Source organism: Hyperolius riggenbachi, chromosome 3, assembly GCF_040937935.1.
Source record: "Hyperolius riggenbachi isolate aHypRig1 chromosome 3, aHypRig1.pri, whole genome shotgun sequence".
Taxonomy (NCBI): domain Eukaryota; kingdom Metazoa; phylum Chordata; class Amphibia; order Anura; family Hyperoliidae; genus Hyperolius; species Hyperolius riggenbachi.
This window is the reverse complement of record NC_090648.1, coordinates 42,928,914-42,942,806: the sequence shown is the minus strand read 5'-3', so window position 1 is coordinate 42,942,806 and position 13,893 is coordinate 42,928,914. Positions and strand designations below refer to the sequence as shown.

Below are 13,893 nucleotides of genomic sequence, written 5' to 3'. Positions count from 1 at the left end.
ACAGAGAGAACATACAAACTCCTTGCAGATGTTGACCTGGCTGGGATTCGAACCAGGGACCAAGCGCTGCAAGGCGAGAGCGCTAACCACAATGCCACCATGCTGTTAACCCTATGTCTGCTTCCATGCAAGCAGGAAGTAGACACACTACAGATTTATTGCAGAATTTGTATCAGCTATAACAAAGTAATGTTTTTCCATAAAGGTTATTATGCCGTTGTGTATCTTTTAGCGCAGAGATGAAGTTCTGAGTTCAGGTCCGCTTTAAAACGATTGTTCATGATCATTACAGGTCACCACTCGGTGTGAGTACAGGTATCCCCTGATTGGCTGGTGGTGAACAGATCCATGAACAGTCAATGATCAAGCTGGAAACTCCTAACTGCGATGTAATCTTTATTCTTCAAAAACAAATGCCAATGTTTCAAAGCCCATCCAGGTCTCTTCATCAGTGCAAATAATAGGAAAACAGAAATCCCCTGCTTGAAAAATGTGCAGCTGTCCTGCGCACTCGCTCTGCAGCGCTGTGGAGGGGTTAGAACTATAGAGCTGTATCCCTGCTGTGGTCTCCTGCAGCTGTCTCCTGCTTGTCCCTCCCCCAATCCAATTACACCTATTAGGGCAGGTCAGGCAGATGTGACCAGAGCAAGCTCTGCACAGCGATCTACATAGGCATAGCACTTTCTATGTGATGGCTGCAAACCTCATCTATTTTGTTTCTATCTTTTCTTTTTATACCCCTCTTGGTTGGATTGGCTCATGCTGGGCATACACGGGTCGATACTTCCTTATCAATCGAGCTGGTGATGGCTCGATTGATAATTTCCGACAGGTCTGATCACCGCGCAGATCGATTCCCCGCTCGATCCCTGCGGGCGGACAATAGAGGGGAATCGAGCGGAAGATAAGGAAGCGCCCGCGGGGACGAGCGGGAATCGATAAAGCGGCTAATCGACCCGCCGGATCGCTCTGTGTATGCCCAGCATCATATAGCTGTACACTGCCAGATCCCTACAAATGGTATTAATAGGAATTGCTTTCTACCGCTGCATAAGGATCTGTGCCTGAAATGATTGCATGTCAGATTGGGGTGACAAGAGTTGAAGGTGACAGGTGTGTACCGTGCCCAAGTTTCTGCCAGGGCCATAGAGTGGGTACAAAAATCATCCGACTCCTCAGTTTACGAAACTACCGACTTCGACTCCAGGTACCCAAAATTGCTTCGACTCCACAGCCCAAGTTACTGCTGCTGGAAGGGGTTAATAATGGTGCTTCTGACCAAGTCATTTCCAACTGTTACACTGCTTCTTCCTACTGTGACCTGTACACCAAACAGAGAGCTAGGAGAGAACAGATTAAGGGAAAGTGATATACCAGAGGAATTATGGGAAAATTACAAACCAGGGGGATTATGGGAAAATTTTAAGGCAGGGGAAATTATGAGAAAATGACAAGCCTGGAGAATTATGGGATAATGACAAGCCAAAGGGAGCACGAAAAAGTGACATGCCAGAGGGATTATGGGGTTTGGGGAAGTGATTGACCAGCGGGATTATGGGAAGTTAATTGGCCAGCGTGTTTATTGGAAAGTAATTTGCCAGGGGGATTATGGGATACTGACATGCCAGGTGGATTATGGGAAAATGAAGTTTGAGGATTCGGGGTTTACAACAAAAGTTGCAGAGGCACAACAGGTCCCAGAATGCACTGCTATATAGAATACCTGGCCATACCTCCCAACTTGTTGAGATAAGAAAGAGGGACACTTAATCCACACCCCATGACCACACCTCTGACACACCCCTAGTCATGCCATAAAGATTTTATAGGAAAATATGTTTTATAATTCAAACCACACTGGTCCTTTCTGTCCTGGCTCATTTTCCTTCATATTAACATTTGAAAATAAGAAATACATTGTAATGATCCACTCAGCTGCCTGGCCTTTTTGACCACTGTTCAGGTCTGCATTCTGCAGGTCTCTGGACGAGAGACCTTTTGTCAGTTTTGCAGCTTGCTGCTGAGGAATTTGCATACGTTTGCAGATTGCCTAGCCGCATCCTTTGTAGGCTTGCTCTATATATATACACCATGTGATTCCACAGTAAGTCGCTGGTCATAAGGGTTAGTCCTGTGAAACACTCCTGGAGTGTCAGCCTTGCTCATTGTTTAAAGATTAGCTCAGAGTAATTCCTGGGACTGCACTAGGCAGGTTCCCTAGTGCAGTTAGGATTGCATATCTGTTTGTTTGTCTGTTACGATTGTCCTGTCCCAGCGGTGGTCGACAGGAGATCGTTCTGTGTGTCTGGGTGCTAACCGGAACAGCGGTTGTTGCTGGTAGCCCCTTCTGATCTGTCTTGCCTGGATCGCACTCGCCTTGCGCTAGTGCTGTGGATCCTATCTCTCACTTATTCCTGTTTTCGTGTATCTGTCTTGTCTACGAACGCTTGCAGGAGGCTCGGTGAGGTAACCGTTAAGCAAGCGCTTGTGTCCTCTGTTTCATGTTTGTCTGTCGGTGGTTAGTTAGGCGTGCTTGTCTCTGTTGTGCTTATCACGCGGAGACCACGCAGAAAACATGTTCGCTGTTGCGAATGAGTGCGGTGTTCGCGTTTAGTTAGCGTTTGTTATTTTCCTTATCTTCTCATTGTATTATTTGCTGTGCCTTTGCTACTCTCGTGCTCTGCCTTGCTGTAGCCTTGTGTCACCTATGGCAATTGCCTCTCTCGCGATTGCGTTCCTTCTTCATATCTGCTGTTGTGTATGCACCGTCGCGGGTTGGCGACTAGTTTGGTGCACACACATACAATCTGTCCCTTTGCTCAATCTCATTCGCAATCGCTTCTCAGGCGATTGCGTTCTCACTCAGTTTCCTTTATTGTGTGTCCACCGTCGCAGGTTGGCGACTAGATTGGTGCACACACATACATTCCTCCTCTGTGCTTATTCTGTCTTGTGTCGCTGTTAGCAATCGCCATCTCCTGCGATTGCCTTCTCACCTGATCTTCATGGTTGTGTGTTCATTGTCGCAGGGTGGCGACTAGATTGGTGGACACACATACACTCTGTCGCTTTACTCTCTCTGTTTCAGGGCTATCTTGCCCTGCGTTTCTTCCCTTCGTACAATTCCTGTCTGGCGTGTGTGGTAGGGCAGAGGAGCTGTTCCTCTGCACTCCACAGCCCCACCTGCCGACAGGAATTTCCCTCTACAGGTGCATTGCACCTTTTGCTGGGTTCCCTCAAATTATACGCTTGTGGAGGATTTCCGCAGTGTCAGCGCACGTCCTGTGCGCTGATCACTGAGAGAATTCCACAATCGTTACATACATTAATTAAAAGGATGGGGATACAAAGTTTAGAGTAAAATACATATACAATATCTACACAGATCTGTACATCAGACATGAAAGAGGGACAAATGAGGAAGAAAGGGGGACAGAGGGGTTTGGTTCCAAAAGAGAGACAGTTGGGAGCTATGTACCTTGCAACTCTCTTCTCCAGTCCCCGTATGAACACTGTGGCCCCTGGCAGCAGCCCTAGAGGATAGGGCCCCAGATACAGCTCTAGATAGACCGCTGCTGCTGATTGGCCGGTAGCTTCAGTCAGGATCACCTTGATGGAGACTCCAGGCGGCAGGAAAGAATCTGTGGAGAGATCAGTGGGATCAGCTCTGAAGCGGCTCTGCTGGAGGAGGAGAGAAGCCAGGCTTACCAGGAGGGCGTGTGTGGAACGGCAGTGTACACATGCTCTGCGTGTTACACATGGAGCGGGACGACACCACACCGATCACCGACACCAAGGAGCCAGCCGGGCTGCAGAAACACCACCAGGCGGTCAGCAATCACAGGGTATATAATGAGCAATATCACACTAAAGACACAAGGTTCCCACTGATGTATGGGGCAGACCGACCAAGAGACAGATCTCTGATCAAATCTGATTGGAGAGAGATCTGTTGGCTGCCCACACACTGCAGGCCGATTTCCGATCAGCATAAAATGTATCAGCCTTGCAATGCCGCCAATTCCGCCCACCTGGCCGCCCCCCAAATGTTAATGTCCCCACCGGTGCCCAAGTATTGTAAAGCTCACCTGTCACGCTGCTGCGACTACCTCACTGAGTAGAGATCACACACTGCGTGCGGCCATTACAGGCGTTCACACACGTGACTGCCTACATTTCAGGCACTTGTATTGACCTGATGAAGCGGGCCGAGACCCGTGAAACGTGTTGTCTATAGTGCATGAATAAATATCTGTTCCATTGATTACTGGTTTGTCCTTCTGAGAAGGTGACGTTACACTTCTCACCTATATAGTAGTTTGTAGCTGTTTTTCATCATCGGGGCTCCTCCACCAGTTTTATTTAGGCAAGGATGATTCACTGTAGCTGCACATGTAGCTTACCTGCCCTTCACTGCTTTCTCTATGGAACAGCTCTCAGCACAGTCTGCAGACTCCTCACTCTGTGTAGACAGGAAACACAACTAATGTACAGTGCAGATACCAGAGACACAACTCTGAGGATATCTATCTATTATTTACCTCTGTATCTTCCAGTATCCAATTACCAGGGATCTTCAGACACCGAGGACCGGACGGCATATCCACAGGAGACTCTGACAGGGAGTCAAATATTCCTGAATCCTGCAAATTACACAACAGAAGGGAGCTGTGAGTCTGCCCCTCCTCCTCCTGCAGGGTGACACAGACAGAAGGGAGCTGTGAGTCTGCCCCTCCTCCTCCTGCAGGGTGACACAGACAGAAGGGAGCTGTGAGTCTGCCCCTCCTCCTGCAGGGTGACACAGACAGAAGGGAGCTGCGAGTCTGTCCCTCCTCCTGCAGGGTGACACAGACAGGAGGGAGCTATGAATCTGCCCCTCCTCCTGCAGGGTTACGCAGGGAGAAGGGAGCTGCGAGTCTGCCCCTCCTCCTGCAGGGTGACACAGGCAGGAGGGAGCTATGAATCTGCCCCTCCTCCTGCAGGGTTACGCAGGCAGAAGGGAGCTGCGAGTCTGCCCCTCCTCCTGCAGGGTGACACAGACAGAAGGGAGCTGTGAGTCTTCCCCTCCTCCTGCAGGGTGACACAGGCAGAAGGGAGCTGCGAGTCTGTCCCTCCCCCTGCAGGGTGACACAGACAGAAGGGAGCTGTGAGCCTGCCCCTCCTCCTGCAGGGTGACACAGACAGAATGGAGCTGTGAGTCTGCCCCTCCTCCTGCAGGGAGACACAGACAGAAGGGAGCTGTGAGCCTGCCCCTCCTCCTGCAGGGTGACACAGACAAAAGGGAGCTGTGAGCCTGCCCCTCCTCCTGCAGGGTGACACAGACAGAAGGGAGATGTGAGTCTGTGCCTCCTCCTGCAGGGTGACACAGACAGAAGGGAGCTGTGAGCCTGCCCCTCCTCCTGCAGGGTGAAACAGACAGAAGGGAGCTGTGAGTCTGCCCCTCCTCCTGCAGGGTGACAGACAGAAGGGAGCTGTGAGTCTGTCCCTCCTCCTGCAGGGTGACAGACAGAAGGGAGCTGTGAGACTGCCCCTCCTCCTGCAGGGTGACACAGACAGAAGGGAGCTGTGAGACTGCCCCTCCTCCTTCAGGGTGACAGACAGAAGGGAGCTGTGAGACTGCCCCTCCTCCTTCAGGGTGACAGACAGAAGGGAGTTGTGAGACGAGTCTGCCCCTCCTCCTGCAGGGTAAGGGCTGGTTCAGACGGACGTCTGTGTGGCGTCGCGTCTGGGGGCGTTGCGGCGGCTGCGCGGTCAGGCTTTCAGTAGCCTTCGGTCGCGTCGTGATGCGGTCACGTTTTTTTCTTCCCCTAGGGGAACATTAGCCGTCGCGGTTGGCCGCTCCCTGGAAGCAACATGTCGCTTCCAGGGGCAGCCCGAACGCTCGCGAAAATCGGGACATGAACGCCGCGTTCGGGTAAAAGCGCGCAAAAGCTCGGTGTAAACGCTCCCATTCACTTGAATCGGAACGTTTACCGCGACGTTCCGAACGCTTGCGGTAAACGCTCCGCAAGCATCCGTCTGAACCAGCCCTGACACAGACAGAAGGGAGCTGTGAGTCTGCCCCTCCTCCTGCAGGGTGACACAGACAGAATGGAGCTGTGAGTCTGCCCCTCCTCTTGCAGGGAGACACAGACAGAAGGGAGCTGTGAGTCTGCCCCTCCTCCTGCAGGGTGACACAGGCAGAAGGGAGCTGTGAGCCTGCCCCTCCCTCTGCAGGGTGACACAGGCAGAAGGGAGCTGTGAGTCTGCCCCTCCTCCTGCAGGGTGACACAGACAGAAGGGAGCTGTGAGCCTGCCCCTCCTCCTGCAGGGTGACACAGACAGAAGGGAGCTGTGAGCCTGCCCCTCCTCCTGCAGGGTGACACAGACAGAAGGGAGCTGTGAGCCTGCCCCTCCTCCTGCAGGGTGACACAGACAGAATGGAGCTGTGAGTCTGCCCCTCCTCTTGCAGGGAGACACAGACAGAAGGGAGCTGTGAGTCTGCCCCTCCTCCTGCAGGGAGACACAGACAGAAGGGAGCTGTGAGCCTGCCCCTCCTCCTGCAGGGTGACACAGGCAGAAGGGAGCTGTGAGCCTGCCCCTCCCTCTGCAGTGTGACACAGGCAGAAGGGAGCTGTGAGTCTGCCCCTCCCCCTGCAGGGTGACACAGACAGAAGGGAGCTGTGAGCCTGCCCCTCCTCCTGCAGGGTGACACAGACAGAAGGGAGCTGTGAGTCTGCCCCTCCCGCTGCAGGGTGACACAGACAGAAGGGAGCTGTGAGCCTGCCCCTCCTCCTGCAGGGTGACACAGACAGAAGGGAGCTGCGAGTCTGTCCCTCCCTCTGCAGGGTGACACAGGCAGAAGGGAGCTGTGAGTCTGTCCCTCCTCCTGCAGGCTGACACAGAAGGGAGCTGTGAGTCTGTCCCTCCTCCTGCAGGGTGAAATTAAAGGACAACTGTAACAAGAGGGAATTGAAGGCTGCCATATTTATTTCCTTTTAAGCAATACCAGTTGCCTGGCTATCCTGCTGATCCTCTGCCTCTAATACTTTTCGCCATAGACCCTGAACAGGCATGCAGCAGATCAGGTGTTTCTGTCAATCTTTACAGATCTGACAAGAATGCTTGTTTCTGGTGTTATTCAGACACTACTGCAGCCAATGAGACCAGCAGGGCTGCCAGGCAACTGGTATTGTTTAAAAGGAAACAAATATGGCATCCCTCTCGTTGCAGTTGTCCTTAAAAGCGGACCTTAACTCTTTGTTACAGCTGATACAAATCCTGCAATAAATCTGAAGTGTGTCAACTTCCTGTTTTCATGAAAGCAGACATATTGTTAACATCCTGTGTTTACAAATTAGCTGCTCTGCTGTGGCAGTTAGGTGACACAAGATAGATCAAATTACAACTTGTGATTAGTCACAGATGAGGAATTAAGGCAGCCATACACTGGTCGATTGCCACCAGATCAACCAACAGATACATCTCTCTCTGATCTAATCTGATCAGAGAGGGCTGTAATGGCTGCCTAAACACTGCACACAGATTTTGAATCGATTTCAGCATGAAATCGATTTACAATCTGTAGAGCTGCCGCTGCCTTGTCACTCTGCTCCCCCCGCCAGCGGCAATACATTACCTGTTCTGCTGGTGTGAGTCCCCGGGTCCCTGCTGTCCTTTTCTCCGGCTGTCCTTCTTCATCTTCTCGTCACTTCCTGTCCCGTCCTGTGAGAAGGGGAAGTTCAAACAGAAGAGGGCGCTGCACTGTTTGCACTTCCTCTGGTCACAGGATGGGACAGGAAGATGAAGGCGGCCAGCCGGAGAAAGGGACAGCACGGACCCGGGAATTCGCGCTAGCGAAACAGGTGAGATTATTGGCTGCGTCGGTCGTGGCCGAATCGAACGCCGCTAACGACGCGCTGCTGACCCGCTGCCGTTCGAGCAAAATTATCCGCCTGGACAGATCAATGGAATCGGTCCGCGTTTTTTATTTCACAGCAGATTCTATCACAGTGATCGAATCTGCTTTCTATCGGCGGGAAATCGAGTTAGTGTATGGGCACCTTTAGACAGGCTAAGCTCTCTAAATACATACAGGGTGCATTTCTCTGTTTTCCTTCTGTAATGTGCCAGAGTTCAGGTCCACTTTAAAGGGACTTCGAGCAGTGCAGAAACTATGGAAAGATGCATACCATTTTGAAGCTCTCTTTCTCCTCTTTCCAACGATATATAAACCGCCGCCCTACGCCTTTTAGTTTTCGCGATTTAACGAAATGAAAACTAAAAGGCGTAGGACGTCGAAAACTGAAAGCCGTAGGGCGGTGGTTTATATATCGTTGGAAAGAGGAGAAAGAGAGCTTCAAAATGGTATGCATCTTTCCATAGTTTCTGCACTGCTCAGAGTTTAAGAGAAGGGAGGAACGAGTCATGTACTTTGCAGGGCTGAGTCTTCTTGCCCCTTATACTTTTCTAGTGTATCTGGGTCACCGTGATCTATCTGTGTATTCTCTGTATTACTTTGCAGGGTGACACAGACAGAAAATGAAGTAAATAATTCCTAATAGTGAAATAGTTTTCTGGAAGGGAAAAGCTATGGCCCGTACGGGGATCGAACCCGCGACCTTGGCGTTATTAGCACCACGCTCTAACCAACTGAGCTAACCGGCCACCTGTTCATCACTGCCAGGCAGTCCGACTAAAGCCGCATGCTGCATGAAACTCAGCCAATAACGGCCGTGTGCATAGTAGCCTCTGACCCCCTGCAGCTCCATCATCTCTTTGCCCTTGCAGCATAGAAACAGAACATGTCACTAGTCTGCAGACTAGCGATGTGTCAGTAGTACAGTGTCAGCTCTGCAATGTCATCTGATGGATCGGGTCTTGATCCTCGCTGGGTGACATGCCTCTTGTGTTTGGGTGATGCTTAAAGGTGACCACTAATGATACAAAATGAATTATATATTTACAAATCTATGTAGTGTAAAATAATATAAAAACAATCTTCAGTGTTCATGCTTATTAAATCTATGTAGGTAAGAACATAACAACTGCCCCTGCAATGGATGCAGCCGCAAGAGGGCGGGGGGAGCAGCCTGGGGGGGAGGCCTGGTGGCTCTGGGGTGTTTTTAATGGCAGATGGTTTTTAAGGGCGCAGCTCAGGAGGGGGGACCAGCGGCACACACAGATGTGGGGAGGGGGGCCTGAGTCCCTGCCTCCCTAACTCCCTCCCCCCGTTCCTCAGCGCTCCCCCTCCAGAAATGACAGCAGCGGCCATCAGGCAGGGAACACAGAACTAATCACCTCTTCCGGGTTCCATTCGATGGAGCTTCAGTCTTCTCTGTTGCAGTGCTGCTCACTCATTCTACTTCCTCTAATCAGGAAGTAGAGTGAGCAGCGCTGCAACAGAGAAGACCGGAGCTCTATCGCATGGAACCCGGAAGAGGTGATTAGTTCTGTGTTCCCTGCCTGATGGTCGCTGCTGTCATTTTTGGAGGGGGAGCGCTAAAGGTGGGCCCAAAGTAAATGAGGCAGGGCCCCCCTTCCCTGTGGCTGTGTGTGCACGCTGCTCCCCCTCCATGCTACCTATTATTGGGAGCACCTATACTTGGCTACATATACTAGGGGCACCTATACCTAGCTACCAATACTGGGGGCACCTATACCAGGCTAACTACACTGGGGAACCTATACTGGGAGCACCTATGCCTGGCTACCTATACTGGGGCACCTATACTTGTCTACCTATACTGGGGGCACGTATACCTGGCTGCCTATACCAGGCTATCTATACTGGGGGAACCTATACGTGGCTGCCTATACCAGGCTACCTATACTGGGAACACCTATACTAGGCTACCGATACTGGGGCACCTATACCAGGCTACCTATACTGGGGGGGACTTATACCTGGCTGCCTATACCAGGCTAACTACACTGGGGAACCTATACTGGGAGCACCTATGCCTGGCTATCTATACTGGGGGCACCTATACCAGGCTACCTATACTGGGGGCACCTATACCTGGCTGCCTATACCAGGCTACCTATACTGGGGCACCTATACAAGGCTACCTATACCAGGCTAACGATACTGGGAGCACCTATAACAGACTACCTATACTGGGGGTACCTTTAGCTGGCTATCTATACTGTAAGTATGTTTTTTTAATTTCCTGCCTTTCCAATTTCTGTATTGAGGGGAGGGGGAGCATTATTGCTTACAGTCTCTTCTGTGGCGATGACACGATAACATCTGTTGGCATGCAGGAATGGAAACCAGCGAACAGAAGAAGCAGTGAAAAGCAGTAAGACCTGCAGGTATAAGGAAATGAAGCACATGAATAGAACATCACAACAAGAATGTCATTCTAGAGGCTGTGTTTGATTAAGAATTTTAACTTTTTTTTTTAATTAAAAAAAAAAGAATTGCTTTCATATGACAAGAAAAGTATTTTATCATTGTAATTCCTTATCACTGAGGGATACTACAGGTCCCGATTGGAGAAAAACTGTCTGTTGCATACCTGAATATTAACTCTTTCAGACAGAGAAAGAAGAAAAGCAGCACAGCATATTTATGTGCTATGCACTGTACATACATACTGTACATGTCCATCTCATCCTGTCACTTGTCATATAAAGGATACCCGAGGTGACATGTGACATGATGAGATAGACATGTGTATGTACAGTGCCTAGCACACAAATAACTATGCTGTGTTCCTTTTTTTCTTTCTCTGCCTGAAAGAGTTAAACATCAGGTATGTACATGACAGTTCCTGGGTCAGACTACAGTGTGGCCGTCACTGATAAGAAATTACAACTATAAAACTCTTTCTTAGCAGAAAATGGCTTCTGAGAGCAGGAAAGAGATTAAAAGGATCAGTAGTTCATAGATTTTAGCTCTGACATACTTCAAAGAATGTGTCTTTGAGCAAAAACAATAAAATAGTAAAACCAATTAAAAAGCAGATTTAAATATAAAATAAAACTGTGGAATATCTTAAAAAGTCATTTTTAGGAGGAGGATAGATACAATTGTTTATTTCATTAGTTTATTTTCACCTTGGGTGTCCCTATAAGTAGCTCTCTCAGCTGCTGTAATATGATAGGGACGCTGCACAGAGATGCCATGCATGATGATTTGGGATTTTCTCTTCCTCTTGGATGTTACAAATGAAAATGCTCTTTTTTTTCTGGCAGAGAACTGAGCTTCTGAGGGCAGGGGATCGATAAAAAGGTCAATAGTTCATATATTTTAGCACTCAGACACAGGACCGACTGTGTCATTGAGCACAGACAAAACAAGTCACCTACTTTTTTAAGTTTCTAAACATAACATAAAACTGTGGGATATCTAAAAATCATTTTTACGAGTAGGAGGATAGATACAATTGCTTAGCTCATCAATTTATTTTCTTTTAAAGGACACCTGAAGAGTGGAATATGGAGGCTGCCATATTTATTTCCTCTTAACCTCCTGAGCGGTATGGACGAGCTCAGCTCGTCCATCACCGCCGGAGGCTGCTGCTCAGACCCTGCTGGGCCGATTTTCCTCAAACAAAAAGCAGCACACGCAGCCGGCACTTTGCCAGCCGCGTGTGCTGCCTGATCGCCGCCGCTCTGCGGCGATCCGCCGTGAGCAGCGGCGAAAGAGGGTCCCCCCAGCCGCCTGAGCCCAGCGTAGCCGGAACAAAAAGTTCCGGCCAGCGCTAAGGGCTGGATCGGAGGCGGCTGACGTCAGGACGTCGGCTGACGTCACTCCGCTCGTCGCCATGGCGACGAGGAAAGCCAAACAAGGAAGGCTGCTCATTGCGGCCTTCCTTGTTTACGCCTCCGGAGCGCCCTCTAGTGGGCTTTCATGCAGCCAACTTTCAGTTGGCTGCATGAAATAGTTTTTTTTTAATTAAAAAAAAACCCTCCCGCAGCCTCCCTGGCGATCTCAATAGAACGCCGGGGAGGTTAATACCAGTTGCCCAAAAGTGCGGCTGATCTCTTTGGCTGCAGTAGTGTCTGAATCACACAGCACACAAAACTGTCGTCTAGGACTAAAGTGAACCTGAAGTGAACATAAGCTGATCTATATCAGCTTATGTTCACTTCAGGTTCACTTTAGTGCCAGACGACAGTTTTGTCAAACTCTGGCATATTTGGCCCTCTGGTGGTTTTCCCACTTTGCAATATGTTTGGCCCACCAGAGAAGCTATATTGGAGGGTAAGCCCTAGATCACCAGGAAAGCCACATGGGGAGGGGGAAAGCATTTATAACCAGGGAACTACAGGATCTTCTCAAAAAATTAGCATATTGTGATAAAGTTCATTATTTTCTGTAATGTACTGATAAACATTCGACTTTCATATATTTTAGATTCAAATACACACAACTGAAGTAGTTCAAGCATTTTATTGTTTTAATATTGATGATTTCGGCATACAGCTTATGAAAACCCAAATTTCCTATCTCAAAAAATTAGCATATTTCATCCGACCAATAAAAGAAAAGTGTTTTTAAAACAAAAAAAGTCAACCCTCAAATAATTATGTTCAGTTATGCACTCAATACTTGGTCGGGAATCCTTTGGCAGAAATGACTACTTCAATGCGGCGTGGCATGGAGGCAATCAGCCTGTGGCACTGTTCAGGTGTTATGGAGGCCCAGGATGCTTTGATAGCGGCCTTAAGCTCATCCAGAGTGTTCGGTCTTGCGTCTTTCAACTTGCTCTTCACAATATCCCACAGATTCTCTATGGGGTTTAGGTCAGGAGGGTTGGAAGGCCAATAGAGCACAGTAATACCATGGTCAGTAAACCATTTACCAGTGGTTTTTGTACTGTGAGCAGGTGCCAGGTCGTGCTGAAAAATGAAATCTTCATCTCCACAAAGTTTTTTAGCAGATGGAAGCATGAAGTGCTCCAAAATCTCCTGATAGCTAGCTGCTTTGACCTTGTCCTTGATAAAACACAGTGGACCAACACCAGCAGCTGACATGGCACCCCAGACCATCACTGACTGTGGGTACTTGACACTGGACTTCAGGCATTTTGGCATTTCACTCTCCCCAATCTTCCTCCAGACTCTGGCACCTTGATTTCCGAATGACGTGCAAATGTTGCTTTCATCCGAAAAAAGTACTTTGGACCACTGAGCAACAGTCCAGTGCTGCTTCTCTGTAGCCCAGGTCAGGCGCTTCTGCCACTGTTTCTGGTTCAAAAGTGGGTTCATGTTTCCATCTGCTGAAAAGCTTTATGGAGATGAAGATTTCATTTTTCAAGTACCCACAGTCAGTGATGGTCTGGGGTGCCATGTCAGCTGCTGGTGTTGGTCCACTGTGTTTTATCAAGGACAAGGTCAAAGCAGCTAGCTATCAGGAGATTTTGGAGCACTTCATGCTTCCATCTGCTAAAAAACTTTGTGGAGATGAAGATTTCATTTTTCAGCACGACCTGGCACCTGCTCACAGTACAAAAACCACTGGTAAATGGTTTACTGACCATGGTATTACTGTGCTCTATTGGCCTTCCAACCCTCCTGACCTAAACCCCATAGAGAATCTGTGGGATATTGTGAAGAGCAAGTTGAGAGACGCAAGACCCAACACTCTGGATGAGCTTAAGGCTGCTATCGAAGCATCCTGGGCCTCCATAACACCTGAGCAGTGCCACAGCTGATTGCCTCCATGCCACGCCGCATTGAAGCAGTCATTTCTGCAAAAGGATTCCCGACCAAGTATTGAGTGCATAACTGAACATAATTATTTGAAGGTTGACTTTTTTTGTTTTAAAAACACTTTTCTTTTATTGGTCAGATGAAATATGCTAATTTTTTGAGATAGGAAATTTGGGTTTTCATGAGCTGTATGCCTAAATCATCAATATTAAAACAATAAAAGGCTTGAACTACTTCAGTTGTGTGTAT

The 13,893-nt window shown here is 49.0% G+C and overlaps 1 protein-coding gene and 1 non-coding gene across 5 annotated transcripts in view; both read right to left on the bottom strand.

The window, feature by feature from the left end:
- CTC1 (CST telomere replication complex component 1) overlaps positions 1–13,893 on the bottom strand; it is an 82,005-nt gene that overhangs the window by 16,362 nt on the left and 51,750 nt on the right. For all 4 annotated transcript variants that reach the window (XM_068274025.1, XM_068274027.1, XM_068274026.1 and 1 more), the window contains 5 exons: positions 10,201–10,290; positions 4,542–4,643; positions 4,404–4,462; positions 3,709–3,809; positions 3,479–3,641 (listed from right to left, as the gene is read on the bottom strand). In XM_068274025.1, coding sequence (XP_068130126.1) covers positions 3,479–3,641; positions 3,709–3,809; positions 4,404–4,462; positions 4,542–4,643; positions 10,201–10,290 — 515 coding nt within the window. The remainder of the gene's footprint in view (positions 1–3,478; positions 3,642–3,708; positions 3,810–4,403; positions 4,463–4,541; positions 4,644–10,200; positions 10,291–13,893) is intronic.
- TRNAI-AAU (transfer RNA isoleucine (anticodon AAU)) lies at positions 8,573–8,646 on the bottom strand. Its single transcript has one exon. It is a non-coding gene; the product is annotated as a tRNA-Ile (tRNA).